Genomic DNA, 23,501 nt, shown 5'->3' on the forward strand with positions numbered 1-23,501 from the left:
GCACTCTCGTTTCTCCCCGATTTTCGTGACCGGGTTGTTCGTCGGCATTGATTTTGGATAATGTCCAATCTGTTTGTTATTTATGGGGAACGAGGTAACTCCGCTCTTCCCTTTCGCTCCTGTTCTTTCACCATTTCGCTTCGACGTGCCAGCCGGCAACCGATTTTCCATCTTTTCCTTTCGCTCGTCCTCCCTCTCTGCCTCTCGCCGTCTCTCCGCCATTCTACAAGGAGCGACCACGTACACCACACTGGGAAATCAATTTTCGGGAACAACGAAATGTCCGCCCTTTTCAGTCCTACCGCGTCACGCTGCTGCATCGATGTATCCCTCGAAACGCGGTCGCATCTCGACATTCTACTTTATCACATCGACAAATATCAACTGACCGATCCAATTATCGTTTCGAGAATCGCCACTGCAACGCGATCCACCATTAATTACACCTAAAATGTTGTTTCCTATTCCCGTCTCCTATCGCTTTCGAAATTTCTGTAACGAACGGTATCTATCCCTTATCTTAGTTTTTCATTTTACCGAAAAGAAATTCGTCGCGTTTCATTTATTTGTCGTTCTCGTTTCAACACCTTTAACAGAACATTGACAACGTTACGTTAGAATTCTTATCCTGCTCGACGACACGATCGCGTTCGATTCCTGTATCCAATCGGCTTATGCAGTTGGGCTAAATTTCATTCGCCTCATCAGTTCCTAGTTCCGTGTTCCCTGTTCCTGTACATACTTACGCGTTGATACGAGATTCGTGTCGATTTTCGCTCGCCGTGCCGTTAACGTCGAGTTCGCCACCGTCAGGAATTAAATATTCAAGAGTCGTGTACAGGAGGGCCGTCAAAATGTTACATGCAACTCAAACCCCTCAGGAGATATCGAAAGTTTTATTGCATTGACAGATTTCGTGGTGTACCGCCGTGCGGCATTCTCCAGCGAATTCTTGTCTTTTCTCTTTTTACCGGCAGTTCTGCCAACTTTCTTTTTCTTCGAAACACGTCTTCATTGGAAATTCGCGATATCTTTAACCACTTTTCCGATGTTAATAGTCGATAAAATTCAAGTGATTCGACACAGCGAGCGTGTAATTGTATCGATATATCTTATTCGAAATTTTATTTTAAAAAGCTTAAAAAATTATTCAAAACGATTCGGTTTGCAAAATTGATTGTATCGGAGTCTATGGGACAGAATAATTTTCATGCACTTTTCATGGTACGTTTGTTGGTTCGCGGTAACGTTGTTTTTCCATAGGAACGTAGTGTTCCAACCAAATTCTACAGGCATATTCGCTTCCAGGCATATTTTTTTGTTTTCAGGTTGCATTTACGTTGTATCGCGAGATTAAAGATACAACGCACCACCCGCGTAAAACGCGCGTTCCATTTCGAACTTTAAATATTAGATGAAATAACGAACAAGGGATTAATTATTAAAAGAATTTTGCAAATCGACCGTATGATTAATCGTGGTATCGCATTTATTGCTATTGCAACTGCTTCCTTAGCGACAAAATTTGAGGATGTCACGGGAATTACAGGCAAACGTTATAGGTATTTTGAGAACCTGTCTATTTCGCGAGTAGCTAACTCTACATTCGGCGCACACTCTTATAAATCGAAGCACTAATTTTAGCAGAGAACATTTTAATCTTTCGATCGACGTTCGGTTTGAAGATGTAACGCCAATAATTTGAGTTTCCTGTATAATCCGTAGGTTTGCGTGGAACTTGGCAAATATTTTCGCAAATACGACACGCGTTTTGTTCGATCTGCCAAGCATTTCATCGTGCCTCTTACAAACTCACTCCGATTATACGTATATCGTGTATCGTGTTTATTACGAAATATCTCGTAAACTATCGAGCGTTTACGAGAACGACCAAATGTTTGTTCTCCGTCTAATACCCTATGACGATAGGAAACGCTACAAGCATCGTAGTCGACTTTTTGAAGATTATCTGGTGCCTGGTGTTACGTAACAGCAAAGATGAAACTTGTCCGAACCGGAGAAATTTTGAGAGCGTATTCGAGCGTATTTTCGCCGGGAAATGAAAGCTCGTAATCTCGAAAGGAAGTTTCAGACCGCAGAACGTTAAACGAGAAAGGCGCAGCTGTTCGCGTTAGTTCGAGAAGCACTAAAAATAGGCTATGACGTTTCGTTATGAAATTACGGACAATTAATTAAAACGGTAACATATTTGCCAAAGTAGAATCGATTTTAGCAGCTATCGAGAGGCGAAATTATCTGTAAACCAGTGACGTACAGTTCCTTCGGTATGATCTTGCGCTAATATAGTGCATCTGCGCTCTCGGCGTCTCGGTATCTGTAGCGTGTACGCGTATTAACGCAATAACCGTGGAAATGACGCAGGGGTTAGATCGTAGACGCAAGACGGCAGAGGTACGGTACGCGGTGTATCGTCGTAGAAAAGGTTCTCGCGACGCTACCGTTTAATCGCGTGATCCCGGTTAATGGGTAAGATCCCGCAGCCGTGCAACGCGACCCGCACGCTACGGCACTCGGAAATACGTCGCGATCGTTAAGATTTTCATTAATATCCTTTGGTTTCGTTCCCATCGGCTTTTGCCTCTGTATCCCTGGGTCGAAATGCTAAAAGTAAAATCGAATGTACGGACGCGATGCGCGACTGCAGGTGCGCGGCGGTTGCACGTCGGTGACATACCGCGCTTAATCATTAGCTAATATCCAGCACGGTCGCGCGGCATCCCCGCAATACGAAAGGTGATATAGCTCTTGGCTACTTGCCGCCGCACTCTGCGGTTTCGCTAGCCGGAGTTTGCGATTCGAAACGAGCAAACCTGTACGAGCCGAGGGCGGAAAATCAAGAACGAAAATACACGCGCGCTACTGGTACCTAATTTTCGAGCATGCGGCAAATTGCAAGAATAGAAATGTAACGGTGAAATGAAACGCGAGAATGGGAAGATACGAAACAAAGAGCGAGCTACTCCGACCATGTTTTCAAGATTTGGATTTCGAAATACGCTGTATCGTCTATGAGCGCTGTGTTGTTTCGTTTAAAAGATAAAACGGAACAAGGGACGAAGATATGGTATAGTTTTCAAGGGTAAACGATACACGCTAGCAAAGAATGAAACGCGAAAGACAGTTCGTTAGAATGTTAATCAGGACTATAAATTCTACATTGCTGTTATCGTACTTCATATACTTGGCGTGGACGGTTTTTCACGGCTGAAAATATCTAAGAAGATAAGACTGGGGACCAAGTTCGGATCGTAAATCAGAAAACAGGGTGGCGGTCAGTCGAGCCGCTGAGCTTCATCTCGTGCACGAACGTGATTTATACGGTCACCGTGTACGTACAACCGAAACTGCAGCTCCACCAGCCTTCTTAGTCGTCTCGAACATCTACCTTCCTTGTGTTAACTTAACCCAAGTCTCCAGAGATAGGTTAGATCGCGTTAAAAACACTCGTAACTCGAGTGCATTTAAACGCCACTGCTACGATACGATACGATACGATGCGATACGATACGATGCGATACGATACGATACGATACGATACGATACGATACGATACGATACGATACGATACGATACGATACGATACGATACGATACGATACGATACGATACGATACGATACGATACGATACGATACGATACGATACGATACGATACGATACGATACGATACGATACGATACGATACGATACGATACGATACGATACGATACGATACGATACGATACGATACGATACGATACGATACGATACGATACGATACGATACGATACGATACGATACGATACGATACGATACGATACGATACGATACGATACGATACGATACGATACGATACGATACGATACGATACGATACGATACGATACGATACGATACGATACGATACGATACGATACGATACGATACGATACGATACGATACGATACGATACGATACGATACGATACGATACGATACGATACGATACGATACGATACGATACGATACGATACGATACGATACGATACGATACGATACGATACGATACGATACGATGCACGGGCTACCGAGAACAACGGCGCATATTCACGAGGAATGATTATTATCGCCATTTCAATGGGGTCTCATTTGTATTAGCGATTAACAGTTCTGGTATCGTGGCAAACATCGATGTCGACCGAGCAAAGGATTCTGTATTTCTGTATTTCTGTGCTTGCGTCGCAAGATCCTTCTTTCGATCGGTAACGCTACAGAATAAACCTGCTTGCGAAGTGGTCAGAAATGCTATTTGTATCTCGTTTCTAAATCGACCTCACTCACCGGTCCTTTAAATTAATTGTTTTAATGGAATTAGTTTTTCGACGGATATAAATAAAAGCTTTTTATAACAAGCGACAGAAATAAAAAGTTATCGCCGTCGTATTTAAGGGCACTTCAATTATGTAAAGCCCTTCAAGGAACACAGTGGAACGAAATAACGTGGATCGAGCTCCCTTCGTGACACTTGGCGCTAATAGAATTCGTCGGATTATACATTGGCGGGCACTTAAACGTAAGTGCTTAAGTAAATTACTTCGCGAGAGCATCAACCCTCGTCGTCTTAAATATCGTTCGAATTATATTAATTCGTAACGCTAACATTTAAAATTTTGCGACGCTCTCGATATTGCAAAGTTACTCGACTCTTGAGAATTTTAACGAAATTTACTCGAAAAGCAATTGTAATATCCGATGTTTCTACTACTCGTAGGCAAACCCTACTTACTATACGTATATGCAATATGCGTGTAATTGGAAATAATTTGTAACAACAATATTCACAGTTATGCAAATCGAATTACGCACAATGTTCGAAGTTAATTAAACGTAATTTTAATTCCTACTAAATTCGAATAATAAGGTAGTTTACTTTTAGTACTCTAGAAACGGAGGACGATGCTTTACTTCATCTTTAAATTTTAAACGTAGGTTAGCGATTTTCGTGCTTGGTCGTCGTTAACTCGCAGAGATTTCAAATCCAACGTCGTTCATTGTGTCAAAGTTACAAATGCTGTAATAGAATTTCATTGCTTCCGGCGAGTATCGCAGAATAGCTGGACATACGTATGTACATAGTTAACCGTTCGATATAGTTGAGTATGCGTAATGTTTCCTAAGCGGATAACCACGAATCATCCGCTATGAATAACATCATCCTGATTAATTCTCTCGCGCTCGTTTTACAATAACGATAATTTTTCGCACAAAAGTCGCGCAGTACAGCAGGAGCACTATAAATTTTACGATAATTTGTATACCGTACGAAGTATACATACGTGTATCGAGTCAAAAAGCAACCAACAGAGTCATCTGGCGCGATTTGTCGCGCAAATGTCTATGGCAAATACGCTCGTGCTCGCAACGATATCTTCGTTCGACAAAAAATTGTTAGGGAAAGATCAACAGCTAGGAAGCCGTGGAGATTGCGCGCCGTCAGTGGACACGGCACGGCGAGTGGAGATTTAGAGAAGCAAGGCGAAAAAGACAGCAACGGCGGCGTTTCCCGCGAGCAACCGTATCGCTCGATTAACCTGTATGCGCGTGCCGCTCAATTTATTGGACGCGAGACAAACTTCGTTTGGACGCTGAGAGGAATGAACGCGGTACAAAGAGAGAGAAAGCTCGCGCCAACGGAATCAATGACGGAAACAAGAAGCAACGAAGAACGGGGAAACGGAGAAGGAGAGGTCGAGTTAAATACGTAAAATAAAATATAGGATGAATGTTAAGGAACGATTTCGAACGTACAGAGTCGGAGAAACGGTTGATCGAGACGACGACACGTGCGTAATTAGTTTAGTGGAAGGAGCAACGGTGAAGGCAAACGCGCGTAGATTCGTAAAAAGAGAACGAGACAGGAGGAAAATCGAGAGAATAAAAAAGCTCGCGAACGAGGGTGACGAAGTCTGTCGCAATATCCTGCAACAAAAGCCAATAAATAAGGGACGACTTTACCGCGGAATTAAAACACATACATCACGATGTTGGCTGGTAGGCGTCTCCTTGTTTCCGGTTCTCGTCAGCTCTCGCTCCGACCGCTTTGTTCGATCGCTGTTTCTCTGTTTCTGCGCGGTGCAGTTCGGAACTGCGGCCGAATCGAACCTCGAATTAATCTTGGTCTGGCACTGATTGCGAAATAATTTCGCGATCGAACCGTCCGCCTCGACAGCGTCCGATCGTTACCAATGACGCAAGACGCGAACGCTCGCGAACATCGCGCGAATATATATCTTTGAACGACCGATACTTCCTAGTGGAATCTTCCTACAGGTAAATCTCTTGATTTACGAAGGTAATTCGTTTCACGGCCACTGATGGTTTTCGCGCGTTTCACGCTATATCGTGCTCCTCTGGTTATCATCCTACCAACGGATACTGTGTTTTGATAATGAATTCCCGTCGACGTGGTTAGCTACTTCATCTTACGGTTTGTATGTGTATATGAGAAGAATTTTGCTTCTCAATTTCGAAGTTCCCAGAGAAGTACCATCGAAATAAAGTATCTCGTTCCACGAAGCTCTGCTATGCCAACAGCGATATCGATAGCAGTAGTAATTTACGCAAACTGTTTATTTATATAGAAAAAGGTACGAACGGCTTCTCAGGGTTTACCGTAACGTGGAAAATTTATTCGCGTAACGCAGGACACGCTATCGAATACTTGGTTATTTCGCGTTCCAATCGGATACTTATTCGATAGTTTAGTAGGCGCGCATAGCGTTCCGAACGAGAAATTCGCAAGTTTGCAGGGAAAATTTATTCGCGATACATCGATAATTTGCATATATTCACGAAGTATGTATATTTTTTTAATCGATGAACGACGCGTTGTTGGAAATGTTAAAGAAGCAAAGTAGATACGATCCGTGTGTTTATTACAAATATCTCGTATTCGCGGATACCATTGTTTCCGATCCAGTTTCAATCGATCTCGCACGAATCGAAAGTTCGGATCGACCTCTGGCTAGATACGAATTCGTTTTAAATTAAAGCAACTTGATCGCGCGTATTTGTAAACGCTACTTGTATCTAGATCAGATATGAGTTAGGTTTACCTAGATCCACACAAGCATCCTATGTATTACCTAGCTAGGTTTAGGTGACATATGGGTTAGGTCTATCTAGGTTTACCTACACATTCTCTATATTCTGGATGCTCTGTGTGTTTCCATGATCCGAGTTACGGATGGCTGGAATACTGCCGGGCTGTGGGGTTAACCCAACCTTACATTTACAATTTCTTTTCTTCCACTTAGCGGTCGATAACGCGCAGCTTACTCCAAGAGACGTATCAAAGCAAATCGTTTTATTCTCGAGCGATTACGAGTCTCTTCGAAATTTTTAATAGTCGCTTCTCTGTTTCATCTTTTAGGCTGATAGATGCCAATCTTTTTTGTCCGCTATTTCGCTAAATTTCTATCTCGGTAAATTTATGTCGGTAATCCGTACCGTCGCGTTTCTCTACGATGTTGTTAAAACGAAATTGTCGTGGATCAAAAAGTAATTGATATGGAAACGCTATCTCGATTCTCGTAACGGAAAATAGCTATTCGACGAAGCGATTGAGAAATTCGTTCGGAACTTCGTGTATCGTGCAAGATGGATAAATAATACGTAGTTGGAAACCTTTAAACGATCCTATACACGGTGACAACATTTATCGTTCTTACAATGATAATTTACACGTAATCGAAATTACTCACTGTCTCTCGAAAACCCCGTATCCGTTGTTAAAGCGTATCATGAAACTTTTCCTTTAAAGAAAGTTTGCAATCGAACTTTGTTTGTCGAACTTTGATCTGGATCGTGCATCGATTCCAAGGGTCATCGATATAAAACGTAGGACCTCGTGGGCGATCGACGAATACAGGATTTCTTGCTAAGGAGGATCGTGAAGGAAACGAGCCAAGTTGCCAATTACGTTCGCTGTTCATTGGTGGGAGTTAGGCCGGCAGCGAATGAGACGCAGGGGCCGTGGGTAGACATTTCCGTAGCTATCAAAGGCGCGATGGGGAAGAGGGTATGCAGCGGGTAGAACAGGAAGGTGGAGGAGATGTAAATGGTGCGCTTCATTAACGTGAGTTACCGTCACATCCATTATTCGCGGTAACCGAGCTGACAAGCGCGATTCCAGCTTGTCCAGGGCATTACTGTGCCGCGTTCCTTCCTGGACAGCCAAATTGGAGCGAGCTGATGCCGTCGTCCTAGAAAACGTTCTCCGCGACAGCACCGCGTAATCGCTCGAGCCTGCTTTTAATAAGAGGAGCGATCGTTCCTTTTCCGTCGAGAACGATCGCTAGTCGGCCGAGCTGTTCGCGATTAACATACTTTCGTTAATTTCGCGTTCAGCGCGTGCTCGTTCGCCCGAAAGGACGTGCTGCCTCAACGCGACACTCGTCTTCCAGGAACGTCACGATCCTAAGGAAGCCACGAATTCGTGCACCTTTCTCAAAACTAACGCCGACACCGACATTCGCGCAGTCTAAAAATGAAATTTTTTTAGAGCGCGAGACAGGACATACGTATTTGGAGAAGTTCCTTCGCAATTTGTTTCAGGTTAGCCATCTCTGAAGCGTTGCCACGTCCGAAACGCTGCGATACTCGCCACATCGAATACTACTAAAATCACTACGAACTTCTCATCCTGTTAAACGAAATATAAATTTAGGGAAATATCGAATCGTGTGTTGATCGATTTATACGATACCCGAGCCATCGCTGGGAAAGATCGACAAAGTTAAAACGAACAAATAACAAACGATACGGTATCGGCTACGGACAAAGGAGACGTCCGTCGCGTTAAAATCTGGAAATTCTTAAGTGCGGTATTCCGTTGATATTAATTGGAGTTGGAATTAATTCTCCACCCTCTCCTCATACTGTATTACGAGCCATCTGAAAACTTGATTAGTATTCCCCAGAGCTGCGCCAACACGCTGACAGTGGATTTCTGCGAATAGTTGAAAATCGAAGTAGATATAACCAACTCGATCGCCGTCTGCGAGCCAAACTGGAGCCATGGAGGAGATTCTGCTCTTTAACTTTCATTTGTTACGCATCTAGTAAATGCAACGAGAGGAATGAATGTTCCATCGAAGCTTATCCTGTGCTCGGTCGATTTTAATCGTCGATCGCGATGCGTTTCCTCCAAGCTAAACGCTATTCGCCCGCGTTACATACTCTCGTCGCGTCGATGAGGAAAAGCTAATGAATGCCGTTGCAACGTTACCACGCTGTTCTCTGGATCCTCGATCATTAAAGTCATTTCTTGTTAATTCTCATGAAACTCGCAACGCAACTAAACAGGAACGAGCCTTGTTGTTTCCGTGTTAGCTTTATACGATCGTATCGATAAATTATACCAGTCGTGCAAATTTGCCTTTCGTTTATCCACCTTTGCTATTCGATCGCTATCGTTTCAACGAAAACGACGTTGTTAATACCATAGTATTGTATCAAATTCGAAGACGCGAAAACCGAGTTACGTAAAATTTGCTTTCTTTCGTCGCTTTTCGATCGGAAGAACGATAAATTAAGCTCGTGTTCTCCGGTTATTAGAAAATACGCGAACGTTCCGAGTTTTTGGAGCGTTTACGTTAGGGCCGATGAAACTGGGATCGTTACGCGATCGTCGATTCACGTAGCTAATACGTTGCAAAAGCATTTCGATAGCACCATCTATTTAACACGCACGCGAAAAGAAACATGATCGAAGCGATGATTTTCACTCGGTACTGCAACAAAGAGACTGATTTATCATTCGGATATCGATCAGAAACTGCGATGCAATTTCGACCACTTGAAAATTAATACTGCGCGATATGACAGGTGTGTGTATGTGTCTGTGTGTGTGATACGCGACGCGGAAAAGTGATTATATCGTTAATCATCCCCGCGATCGGTGTAGCTAGCGGATCCGTCTCTTTGTTTTTATTCCAACCGAACGGCTGGTTGATTGGGCCAATGGAAAAATCGTCGAAAATGGTTCGTTAATTATCGGTATTTCGTATCGATGGGCCGACGTCGATGGGACGCTGCGATTAACATGCAAATCTACTCTCTTCCGATGTAGATTATTTCAAGAATCACCGATTCATAATTAACGCTGGAAATCCATCAGGCGACAGCGCGGTAGGCTCGGCCGGATCGCTTCGTTTTAAAATATGCCGCACTGATTGTCGTCTCCGCGTTAATTAATGCGCTCGTACGAAAAATCGTGCGAAATGCTTCTGTCTGTCCCCCTTTCCCTTCGTCGGTTCCCTTTAAAAGAGCCACGTTGTACCACGATGTTCCTTTTCCGATCGGAGAGCCACACAGAAAATCCAGACGCGGATCTTTATTTCCAACAACTCTGTAATTCGAACTGATATACGAGGTCATCTCATTACTGGATATACGCGTAATTAGTTCAGTTGCATCGTGTAGGTACGCGTGCTGCCGCATATGCGACGTAGATCTACAAACTACGTCAATTTCTATTACACTGGCGCTACGTGCCACGGCTTTCCGATAGAATCAACCAAAATAAAGTCGTTCGCTGCAAACTAATCGCATACCATAGTAACGATCGATCGCTTTATATTTTATACGCATTTCATTTCCCGATTATCCATGACAATCAAATTTCATTTTCACCGCGTAATACTCGAATAAAAGATTTAAACGGTTACGTACACGGCATGATGGCATGCAGCGCAATATATTTTCCATAAACGTGAAATTCATACGCCTGTGTTTATGAACAAACACGCCAAGTAAATTCTGTCGTTTCCGTCATAGAAACTCGACCTAAAAGGATCAAAATATTCGCGTTGTTTGAAATATCTCGGGTTCAATTTTTTAAACGCGCATCTCCGACATTCGGAGAAACTCGTTACGCGTGAAACGTCCGCGCCACGGTTTGCCCAGATTTCGCGCGTCTCTTGCGCCCTTTTATTTGTATTAAGACATCGTGATACTGTTTCGTGGCCGTGACGTGGGTTTGTATTAACGCCGTGTAATTATACGCGAACGGATGCAAATCAAAGGCAACGCAAAGCTGGTTAAAAACCGACAAACGCGTATTTTAAGGGAAGAAGTGTAACGGTCGTAACTGTTACAGGGCAATAAACGTATATAACTTTATACAAATAAAGTGATCTCTCATTTTCAAAGTATGGCGACCGAATAACAGAGATGGCAAGCGGCCAAAGTAACAGACGAGTCAAAGCTCCGTCGTAAATCCTAATCAATAGAATTTTTATGCGCTTTTGATCAATTTAAAGACGGAAAAATACCCACAGAATGCATATAATACACAAAGGAATGTAAAATATTCGATGTATCACTCGTCGTAATTTCTAACAGTAGAAACAAATTGCTGTGTAAGTTGCATTTCTTCGATTCTCTTCGTAAATATCCGTAGTCTGGTAACGAGTTTTCTAACGATCGATTCGCACGATTATTATCGTGTTCCTGTTTTCACGGCTGCCAATTATTTGACCCGTTCTTGAAACACAGCTCGAACTACTAGTATCGAGGCGCGTTGACACCTCGCAACGTGACACACCATGTTCCTCTACACGGCGGTAAGATTCCAGATCCCATTATCCTCGACTCGATGGATCTTCCACAATGGCTTTGCTGCAAAATTTAATAAATGCGCTTTCGCTTGAACATCGGTAACTTGTCGGAATAGAGGGAGTTTATTCTTAAAAATGATCGTATTTCCGAATCAATGATTTCCGTGCGCGTACCGGAACGTGCTCCAACGGTAGCAACGGCAGCAAAGGCAGCGATGGTAGTAACAGCAACAGCAGCAGCAGCAAACTGACTTTTCTCTTTAAAACCCAGAGGGGATAGTCGTGGAACGAAGAGAATCCAGAGAAAGGAGAGAGAGGGATTCTCCCCTATCTTTTCGCGTGCTTTCCACGACCAGCTCATTTATCAAGCTGGCTTCCATTAATATCCGACAAAATAGTACAGGGACGCGTGACATCCCATAGAAGTCATGGCTGTCCGGCAAGCGGTACCAGGTTCTGCATCTCACGGTGCCTATATCTGGCAGAGTTTCGCACGCGTCTCTAAGGCCACGTTTTCGGATAGCATGGCTGACCGACTCGGCTCCCTCGAGCGTATGCCGCGTGACGCGATTAGTAATGTTCATCCGATGCTCTCTCGTGCGAGTTTGCAAGCAATATCATACTACCAAGTACGAAGCGGCGGTCGACTCCGAACCTCCTTTGCTTCCGAACTACGTTTCCACACTTCCCGCTACTTAATTGCTAATCTTTCTAAATTACAATATCCTTCTTCTTACAACCTGTTCTGGGAATTATCTCAACGTCTTCGGCATGCCGATACGTTTCCTCTGTTATTTAACGATACGAGTTAGAAATATTAAATTCTTTCAGGCCCAAGGATACTTCGATACGATTACGTACGACAAATCGATAGATACCGCGAAAGCGAAATAAAACTTAAAAAAGAAAAAAAAGAAAACAGGACAAAACTGTTTGTATCCCCCGTTGAGCATTGAAAGAAACAGATAAGCAACGATATTACGCACGTTGCATTATATAATGTAACGATATAAAAGAATCGTACTTCGAAATTCCCATTACCCGGAGTCCGTTAGTTACGTTACGAAAAGCGGAAACGAAGAAAATAAGTTGGTACAATAAAGCATAATGTTTTCAATTTTCAAATATTTATATAGACTGGGAAAGATAAGCGGCAAGTCGATCGCATTACTAAGTAAAATTTCATCGTTGCTTTTTGTTACGAATTAGATGAAAATTGCTTAAAATTCTTTTAAACCGACGAACGAGACGTATATGCTTGGAAAAAGTCACGTAATCCACGGAAATGTACGGAATTACGTTTGATTCCACGCAAACACGGACGACTGCACGCATTCGCTTTCCCATCTTATCCTCGGATTTCTAGTGATTTAGTCCAAGTCATAGGGATTTGTTTGCGCAAAAGCTTTGCAACGTGTTTTCTATTAGAAAGCTTAGGCGTGCTCCTACGGACAGGTCTGTATCGCGTTCACCTATCGTTAATCGAAGATCGGGAAGCTTTCGGAAGCGATTCAACAAGGAGATTTATTACGAAAGTTAATCGAATGGCGGCTTTGGTGAAACGAGAAACTTGTACTTATTGTTAGTTAGTATACTTTACCGAGTAAGGTTACGTTGCGTTCACTTTCTATTCCTACTTTCTATTTTCACGCTGTTAATCGACAGAACTACGATAAGAACAATAGAAGCGGTGCTTATCAACAGCTTCGTCGATCGAAACTAAAAGCAGCGTTCCTTTTAACGCGGTACCGTGGAGGCTTTGGGTGTGTTCTTCATCTCGGTACGTTAAGATCGTTAAAGTGTGTACTTCAAAATGCAAATAAAGAGGCAGTGAAGGCGGTAACGCGGGCGCTTTGAAAAACTTTGAAAAACGATAAAGACCTACGGGTATAGGATTGTTCGACGAGTGGTAAGTTTTGCCGATAATGGGACTATCGACGTTCCTTGTTTTTCTTCGACTACTACCGCCGGCAGCTTTGTCGATAGCGCTACCGACAATGTCCGGTTTCCCGCGCCATCTGCTCCGTTCATGCGAAATGGAAAAAACGATTATGGACGAGACGCGACCAATCTCACCTAAATATCAATCGTAATTAAATTGCGTCTCGATTATTCCTTTCTCTACAGATATCTAGACCTTTGCAGGTTAACCAAGCGCGCGACGAGCTTATATTTGAGAAATTTACAACGTTAAAAACGTCCAGTGGACGTTCGAGTTTGACCAATTAGGCTCTTAGAATAGAATTAAAATGGCGCAACGGACGATTACAGATCGAGGCTGAAGCTTTTAAACAGACGTCGCCCGAAGATAACAAAAATTTGTCCTGCAGCGATCGTGATTGTTGAACTGTACAAAAGTTCGTTGTACTTGTACATAGAAGAGTCATAATCCGGCGCCCAAACCCTGCCACAACCAACTTCAACCGGAATAATATTAATTTTCAAATTTATCTCGTTAGCTTTAAAACGTGGGTAAAATGCGAGGTAGAAGGCGCGAACCTCGAGATGCTTTTATTCCTTCGAGTGCTTCGTCAAATCGAAAAGGGTGGAAGATCCAACGTTCAAGTCCAACGCATCCTTTGTGCCGGTCGAGAAAGACGTGGAAAACAAGGTCGGGTCGTCCAACGTTGATCGATATTTTCCAATAATTCTTATCGCTGATCAGAGTTCTGGAGGACGGGGATATTTTTCTTATTTGCAATTTCGCTCGATCGAGCTGCGAATAAATAATATCGAGCTTGCGCCTTTCACGTTTCCCCATTGACTCTCAAATTACAGAATATCTCGCGACACTCGTCGATATTCCAAAGCAATTAAACTTCTCTTCCCCTCGAGCTTTTTGTCCAGCCGGTTTTTGCGTCTGGCTTTCTTCTTCGCGGCTTTCTCCATTACTTATCGGCAGCCTTTGTGCAGAGTTCGCATTAAAGCGGCCTTTATCCACTTCTTCTCCTTCTCTTCGATTAATTCAGTCTATTGTGACAAGCCACGCTCGAAGGACCTGTTCGTTTAGGTTCGCGAACCAACTAATACGCACCCGGCTTCTCCTCGCATCTGCTTATCGTTGTAATCTTCATTTGCGATATTTATCGGAAAGATTCTCTACGCTATTCGCAGTTTTACGATTTTCCTGCAAGTTACGCCTTCCAATTTTTAAATACCAAGATTAAAAAAAAAATTGCTTTATATTATTAGACGGAGCATTTTAAACTATATCGACCAACGATCAAATAACTGTTACATCCATTTACTTCCATCCATTCTATGCGTTTGTCTTTAAATATTGGATATATTTTTACACGCGCATTTATTATCAACATTGTCGACGTACTTCTACTCGCAACCTTTTGGCGCTACTTTCTTTCGTACTCTCCATTTTCGTGTACTCTGACGATGATGCTACGTTGCGCGTTCGGATATTTAAAAAGTTTTGAAATACCAGCAGAGAAGCTAAACTCGTGCTTACCATAGTAACTCCCCGAATTTTGATCGGCCGATTTGAAAGTCAATACACCGTCGCATCCCGGAGATCCTTTAAAACGAATTAAAGTTGCAACGCGTTTGAAAATTTCCATTTCGAGTCGTCTCGACGGCGCGCGAATCTGGAGGTCTGGATGGATACCAAGCAACTTGATCTATGTAATTTTCTTTTGCAGCGTATTGTAAGACGGATCGATAGACCGACTCAGACGGTTCCTTTCAGACTTTATTTTCTGCTCGCCAACTTTTATTTATACGAGGTGTTTTAGACCGTAAAGTCGGTTTATACGCGTCAACCCGGTCAAATACGCGTTCACACTCGCATTCCACATCCCTGAGAAAGCGAATCCTGCGTCTCCGACAAATTCCATCGATCGTCATATCGTTAATTCTCGTTGATAAAATTCTCTGCTAAATATTTGTATTAATTTGAAAACTCGATCGAACGAAAGGCGTATACGAGGCCTATAACTTTGTGTATGTATCTTCACCTCTCGATATCGATGAACAAACAGCCCATTGCTGCGGAAAATGAGCTTTCCTTCCGTCATAGTTTATTGCACCGTGACTCGAAGGGAATCAAAGATACAAAAGGTTTCAATAACCGGAGGCTTTTCTGGCAGGTACACTTGCGCGTCGTCTCCCAAATGGATTTCGCATTGTCGTGCCGGAAGCTGCATGGCACGCTTTATTTCCTCTTTTCCCTCGGCGACGCGTCCTGATGTACCAGTCGAATCCTGATACGGAATTGTCGCGGACGCGTTCGTTGCAGCCCATTAATTTTGAAATTCGTCCAGCTAGGAGACGATTCTCATAGGAGCGCGATACGCTCTGTTCCTGTTCCTTCTATTCCGTTTTTCTCCGGTTTCCTGTTCGAAATTTTCGCGAATGGAACACTTCCTATCAGCTGTACGGTAGGACGGCTTAAGTGGAACACTTTTTAAATGGAGTTCTGTTCTTGCACAATGGCAGTCTACGACAGGACCCTTAGATGCACGACTCCGACGAACACGAGCTTAGGTTTGACGAAAAGGCTACACCGTGCCCACTGTGGTTCGTCGTTTCGAGGGACGAAATGGATCAAAAGCGCGAGAAAGCTCCCAATCGTCAAATGGATTTCTCTATCGCGACGTTCTAGGTTTCTATTTCTGTTATTTTTCATCAAACACTCTAGGAATCGTATAAACTGTCCTCCGTTTCTCTTTGCGACTCTGCTCGATGGTCCCCGGTTTTTACATGGCTGAATTTCCCTTACCGCGAACATCGTTATAAACGTTATAATCCGCTTGCTTGCTTTTGATTGGGTTTGACACAAGTAGAATCGGCTACAGCCAAGTATCGGTATGATTTTACATTATCCTATCAATAGACTGTTTCGACGTGGTGGGTATTACTTTAAATTGCAAATTGAAAGCGACTGATTTAGGGAGCGCGAGTGCCTCCAAAGTATACATATAACGTTATATATAAATGTATGTTTACGTTAATAATTAAGGATTGAAATTCAAACATTTTCTTTATATCGGGATAAAATTACTCAGCTCGTCGTTTCAATTGGAAACGTTCCGAAAAATTAAAAACAGATCTCCGTAAAAACTTTTTCCTTTAGCAGGAATATAGAAACGCGAGAAGTCATGATTATTTAACATATAAATCGTGGAAGCTCCTGTTCGAAAGATCGAAAGATGGAAAGATCGAAAGATCGAAGGATCGCCAACAGGTTGACTCTGAATGCCAGTTGTTATCCCATTTTATTTCGCGTACAAAAGCGGAGGAAGACGATAAAAAATGAAGTTTTCAGGCGAAGCATTTGGGATCCGGGAATTGTATTTCCAGCATAAATTTCGGCTGGTCGATGGCTTTCCCGGTGGGAGAAAGACAGCGTAACAACCATCCTAACTTCTCGCTCATCGCGTATTCTAGTCAGCAGTTTTGGAAGAGCGAGTAGCGTCCAATCCAAAGCTGAAACTGGGTCAACATTTGCTCGCCAATCTGAGAAAAGAACGAAATACGTTCGCAAGAACAGACCGCCTCTGCGATGTCGAACGAGATCCAACCAGATAGTTTCTCACCATTGATCGGAAACTTCTGTTTTTCGTCCGATTTAGAAATTCTCATCCGAAACGTTCGTCCGTTGTCACAAATCCAATTAAACGTTCGACGTTTGTCTCGATGATTTTTCACTAAAATCTGTCATTCGCGTGTTTTAAACGGTCACTTTCGTTTAATATCGATGTGTCGAGCTTTTCTCAAAAGTATAATTCTTTCTGCAAAATGCGTATCGCGATCGATGTAAACCGGAACCATGTTAACGGTTTTCCGAGATAACAACAAAGATAACGTTTGCACGTTTAATAATTTGTCGAGCTTCGTGAACTATGCATTACGTAAGAAATGGTTTAAGTGCATAGCACATAAACAATTTCGAGGACAGTGAACACGATCCCCGATATACCTGCGTACGTGTTACAATATATTACGTTAGTTTCGTTCGTTTTGCTTGCTTCTTCATACGCTATTTGCGGAAACTTGCGTACTATTCGAAATCGAAGAGCGACAAATGCATTGCATTTATCGACGAGTCTGAGATATCTTCGATGTTTCCTCTCCGGATCGATTCGTTGGCCACGCGAAACGCAAACGACTGTGCGCTGTTAAAAGAATTAAGGGAGATCTTTAATCAAAAGAATTAAGAGAAACGAATGGGAAAAATAATAATAATTATTAAAAAATTAAAATTTATATTTGTCCAGGTTAGATCGAAACCGGAAGAATAAGTTTTTCTTTCATTTCGATTTGCATTTGAAGCGTGGATTCGATTTCATCTGAAGTTATGTCCATAAATTCTCATGCGATCCAAACACGCTCGTTCGTTTTTATACGATCCAATGTACAAATATTTAAATATTTATCTTACTTTAAATTGACATGGTCGGGAGGAACAGCGTGGAATTGAGACGAAATATGGAAATTGCAGACGATGAAAATAATATGGTACGCGTTCCTACATTTGTACGTATTCCCTGTATGTTGCGCAATCGAACAACAGACGACGTCGCCAATTATAATACCAACGACGGGCACTACCGAGAACCTGGGAAAAACGGAAAAAGACGAGGAGCAAGAGGAGGAGCAGAAGGAAATTGAGGCCGTGCCGATGACGGAACAGGTTATGGATGCCAACATAAAAATAACCGACGTGCCGGACGTGGAAGAAACCACCGAACACTGGGACGCAAACTGGGACAAGAACAAGGTTATACGAGATGTCGCCTATTATATTCGTGCGCACAAATTTCAAGACTATGATCGTCGTTATTACAAGCGGCTGGAAGATTCGCCGAGCAGACTTTACGAGGAATTTCCGAAACCACCTTTAAGGTCTTTGCATTGGGAAGTACGCAGGTACCGGTGGTAGCCATCCGATCGTTATCAATTCCAAAGCGAATTATTCGATGTACGTATCGCTAAATCATATTTCATGACTGGAAATTGGAATCTACTAATCGATTCAAAGCAAGAAATTTCATTCGTATCTCGTAACGTGTAATTCGATTTCCAGCAATAAATGGTATCTGCTGGTACTACTTCTAAATAATCTAATAATCGAAGAAATAATTAGATCTACGTTTCTAATTCAAAAGTTGCCTCGTTGTATAAAGTAGCAAGATGTGCGTGAAAATTTCTCATCGTTCGTTGCGTAACATTACGCGTGTTATTTTATACCGTTCGATGTATTGATTTATGTATTAACTTCGCCGTATCGTCGAGAAACCAAATAAATTAATTTTTTATTATTCGTTTCGTATGCTCAAAATACTACCGGTTTATTGTTAAAGCGATACGCGGCTTTCAAGAACCGATCGTTAACGATGGTATGTCTATTTAATCTCAGTTCGTTCGATTTCGATACGTACATCGATTGGCTAGTTTGAAATACAATATTTAGTAATAAAAGCGAGAAATCCAAATCAAGATGGAAAAACTGTGTAAATGTGGATAATAACGATGTTGGACCATTGTACGCAGACACTGCGAGGCAAGCTTCGTCGAATGCCTGAAATATATCGAAAGCATCGTTAAACTGACTGCTCTGAAGCGAGAAGACGATATTGTCACGATCATGAAAGAACAAAAATGGAATCTAGCGAACAACGCCAAGCAAATTCAAGCCGCTCAAAAGGATTGTCTTGCAGGTCAGAGACGCGACGATCTAACCATGCCACCCTTTCAAGGTCCAATAGGCAAGTACCCGCGCTTTCATCCAAGCCTTTCTAATAAAAACGGAAGGTTACCGATCGATATGGAAAACGATCTCTCCAATAAGATATTTTTTGTTTTCCGATACTCGATAACCTTCAACTCTTTCATGTTCGCAATGTTTTACTTTTTTCTTCCGTGAAACATCGAATTTCAACGAGGAAAGTATATCAGAGAAAAATCCAGGGGCCGATAGAGCAATTCGATTATCGGAAAATGGTCGTACAAAAAGGTACTTAGGAAAGTCCGAGTCAGTGACACATGCCATCGCCGCAAAGTGCATCGCCGAATGACTAAATTAAACATAGTCATCGTTGCCTTTCGATCAAACTCTTGCAATTCGTATTTGCGAAATGGAATTTATATACCGTTCGAACGCTCTCGGTCTTACGCGCATTCCCGAATGCTCGTTGGACACCGACACGCCGGGCACGTCATATTATAAATAGAAGAAAATTTGGACTTAGAACGGTTTCAGTGGCGCACTACGGTCAGTTACTACATGTGCTGGTACACGATGCTCGGCGTTCCAGAATTGAGCATTTTCGGAGAGTCGTGCGATAACCACGCCAACTGTCGGGTCGAATCCGACTCCGGGAACGAAGACCCGAGAACCGATGACACGATACCATATGCTTGCGCCCTTTATAGTTTCTGTCCGGATCATTGTTGCCCCATGAAACATATCCGGGATATGACGGATTGCCATCAGTCGCGGGACAATCCCTGTTACGCTGGGAACCCACCGGGTGCGTAGAAATCACCTTACACTGCCACCATAAGCGGATTCTCACCATTTTCGATCCCACCGCTCCACCTAATTTCCTATCGGATATTCCATTACTTCGCCAGTCAAAGACACTGTCATCGTGTTTCACGCTTACCGCCAGACGTTTCTTAATCGACTATTTAATTCTAGTTTTTCAAAGATATTTCGTTTTTCGTGATCGTGATCGTACGAGAAAGCTATTTTCGATAAATTTCAAAGGAATATCGAAGGAAACTTCCTTCTTGATTTTTTACAGCTCACAGGGAATGTACATTGAATCGACAAGAAAATCGAGATTTCCCGAGCTTGGTGGCAAATCAGATCAACATCAGCTGCGAATGTCCTGATCCCGGATACGAATGGTCCTCCAGATTCGGTCTTTGCGTCGACGTGAACGAGTGCGCTCGAGGTGAACACGGCTGCTCGACGGAAGACGGAGAAACGTGCGTCAACCTACCCGGCGGTTACGAGTGCGTTTGCAAGTTCGGCTACGTTTACGATCCAGATCAGAGAGAGTGTGTTTTCAGCTCCGATATCCAACAAATCTTGCTAGGGTGGAAAGAGGAGTCGAATGTCACAGAAAAGAAGAGCGTCATCGACACGATCGTCAAAGCGATCGCGAGATCGTCTGGTAATCATCTCGTAACCAGTTATGCGATACTTTGTACCGTGATCGTACAGATTTTCTCCTATAACGGTTTTTTCGTTGTAATCATCGAGTTGTAAAGATTATATGTTTCTAGATTTAGACTACGTAACTTGTTAAGTGGCGCAGTTAGTTGATAAAATAGAATTTAGTTTTTGAAACTTGGATTAAACTTCCTACGAAAATCAGTTTACCGTTTGGGCGATATAAGCGGAAAGAAAGAAATAAAATTCGAAAATCTGTATCTTATCTTCCGTTGATCGTTGGATCGTAATGGAGAAATCTGTGTCCGTAACAATCCGAATTTTAGTCTCATCGATTGATAGCGCGATTCCATGTATTTCGCGCGGTTATCTCCATCAGATGCTTATTTGCTCTACTAAGAGAAAAATAATGTTCTCCCGTGGTTCGCGATATTTGGCATAGCAATCGCAGATAGGGATACTAAACGGCAAATAGAAAGTTCTAACGCGTTTTCTGTTTTAATATGGCCCACGGTCGACGAGTCGTTTCATTTACCGCGAAATCGTAATTATACAATTTCCAACAGTTCTTAAACGTAAATCCTTCGTAAAAGTACTAAGGTACGTACACGCGGCGGTCAAAGCGTAGATTTCTGTATGTAGTTAATTTCAATATACGAGCAATCGCAAAACGTAAAACAATTGTTCGATGAGAAACCAGTCCGCGATCTCGACCGCGTAAAAACCTTCGATCGGAAGGAAAATCATATCGGAGAGATTTACGGGTGGGCGTTATTAGAAAGTTGTTCTTGGCGACAAACGATTCTGCGTGTTAGTTTACTATATATTACTATATACTATAGGCTCTCACGCGACCTCTTGATCAGTCACAATGAATACTATACTCGGGAAGGGAAAGTGCGGCACGACGCGTGATAAAATGATCTAACATAGAGCAAGAGCATTTTAAAAAATTAGAAATTATACCGGTGGTGCGTGGGCAAGTTTAAAGACGTCGTTACTTCCGTACGCTACAACCCTTGCGGCGTTTGCGCGCTTTCACCGGAACATGCTTGAAACGACGCTGTTCATTTTTCGCGTAAGTCGCGTCCAATACAAGATTCAGCGAAACCGAAACGCAACGATCTTCGAGGGATCGAGTACTTTGCGTTTAGTCTAGACGTTCTTTGGGAAATTTTTTAATTCAGCGACAGTTTGTTCCTTCGCGTAGATTCAGCTTTTCAAGAAGATTTCATTAAGCCGAGGTATCCGTCGAGTTGAAATTGAAATCTTGCTTGACTTTCGCGTGTCCAAAAGGCGTCCTTTTAAATTTAATCCCCGTCGCTCTTACGCTATTTTCGAGTTATTAAAACTTTCGCTGCGTTTCAAATCCGTCTCATCGCGATCAAAGCCTCATTTGGAAAAACATCGTCATCAGTGGCACGCTATCTGTTCAAATCTGTTTAAAGCTGTTCAACGAAAAGAGAAAAACCGAAGGGAAAACTGAAACGATAGAAGATACCTACGTGTTCTTTATTGTTGTGGACCACGCTGCGGAAGAAACTGGTTTGGTTTGGCATACGCTTCTTCGCGATTAACAGCTATACGCTTTGTATTCGAGCCGAAAGCGCTCGTGTGATCCGAAAATACCGAGAAAGATAGATCGTCTGAAACGCCATGTTTCCAATTGTTTGTTGTTACACGGTTTATTATTGCACCTTCGTGTGGTTAATACGCAACGCTCGGATATTGCGGAATAATAATTTGTAAATGTTTTCTTACTAAACAGCTACACGTGGCGCGATTTAAAATTCTAATTTTGCGTGCAACCGGTTGCGCGTGTGTCTTACCACTTATCGCTTATCACGCCACACCTCCACACTTTTGTCCCTTCGTCTTGCGCATTGTATTCGCAAACCTAATCGCGTAGAGTCAATATTTTCGGGCAGCTTTTCACGCAAAACTTTTACGTCCGATTTCCTCAATTTTTGTTAATTCCTTTTTCAATGATTACAACGCACGAACGGCCGAATAAAAAATACACGTAGTTCCGGTGAAACAGCAGATATGAAAACAAATCGCAATTAAAAGCGCAAACTTTTAAATCGTTCATTTCGTTTTTACGGCCAAATAAAACCCCCTCGTTCCGTTCAATTACGATGTTTCCACCGTTACACGGGTCGCACGATAATTTCGTATCGAAATGGTTATTAATTTACGGTAATTAACTCACGACCCGTTGTACCAGCTGACTATATAATTTTACATTAGCCTCGTTGCCGACGAGACGTATTCATAGAAATGTATACGTACGTATACAACGAATAACGATCGTTTTTCTTGTTACTTGTGTGCAACAATACCGGCGATGACGTAATCGATATCTATTCGATAGTATCGGTGTACCGTTCGCGTTCGGTTACATTCGAATCGCATTTTGGGTTTAATTTTTATAACGTTTTTCGATGTTTCATCGAAATTAAAATACGTATAATATATACTTCTACGTTTCCTATCGATCTGTGAAATTCGTAAATGTAAAAAAGTTTCAGGCAGCCGGCGTTCGAACTCTGTCGTTTAGTTCAACCAAGATTTTGTAATCTTGTTCGGTCTAAATTCGAACAGCGACATTCTATTAAGTAGCAATCGATATCGATTCGGGTAACCACCGGAATTGCAAATTCTGAAAGCGCTTACGGTAATTGCGATGGCGATCCTAGAACGAAACACCGATTCCATAACGTATATCGTTCTATTTATAATTTCCGAGTTGTTGCCGCGTGCCGCTCC

At 42.5% G+C, this 23,501-nt stretch overlaps 1 protein-coding gene across 1 annotated transcript in view; it reads left to right on the forward strand.

The window, feature by feature from the left end:
- Positions 1-18,013: 18,013 nt before the first annotated feature.
- The window catches only part of LOC100740104, an 11,553-nt gene continuing 6,065 nt past the window's right edge, over positions 18,014-23,501 (forward strand). Inside the window, exons 1-4 of the mRNA XM_024368994.2 lie at positions 18,014-18,478; positions 19,103-19,317; positions 19,801-20,082; positions 20,359-20,733. Of these exons, the coding sequence (XP_024224762.1) occupies positions 18,054-18,478; positions 19,103-19,317; positions 19,801-20,082; positions 20,359-20,733 (1,297 nt within the window). The 5' untranslated portion in view covers positions 18,014-18,053. The remainder of the gene's footprint in view (positions 18,479-19,102; positions 19,318-19,800; positions 20,083-20,358; positions 20,734-23,501) is intronic.

This window comes from Bombus impatiens, unplaced genomic scaffold, assembly GCF_000188095.3.
Source record: "Bombus impatiens unplaced genomic scaffold, BIMP_2.2 scf_0504, whole genome shotgun sequence".
In the NCBI taxonomy this organism is placed as follows: Eukaryota; Metazoa; Arthropoda; class Insecta; order Hymenoptera; family Apidae; genus Bombus; species Bombus impatiens.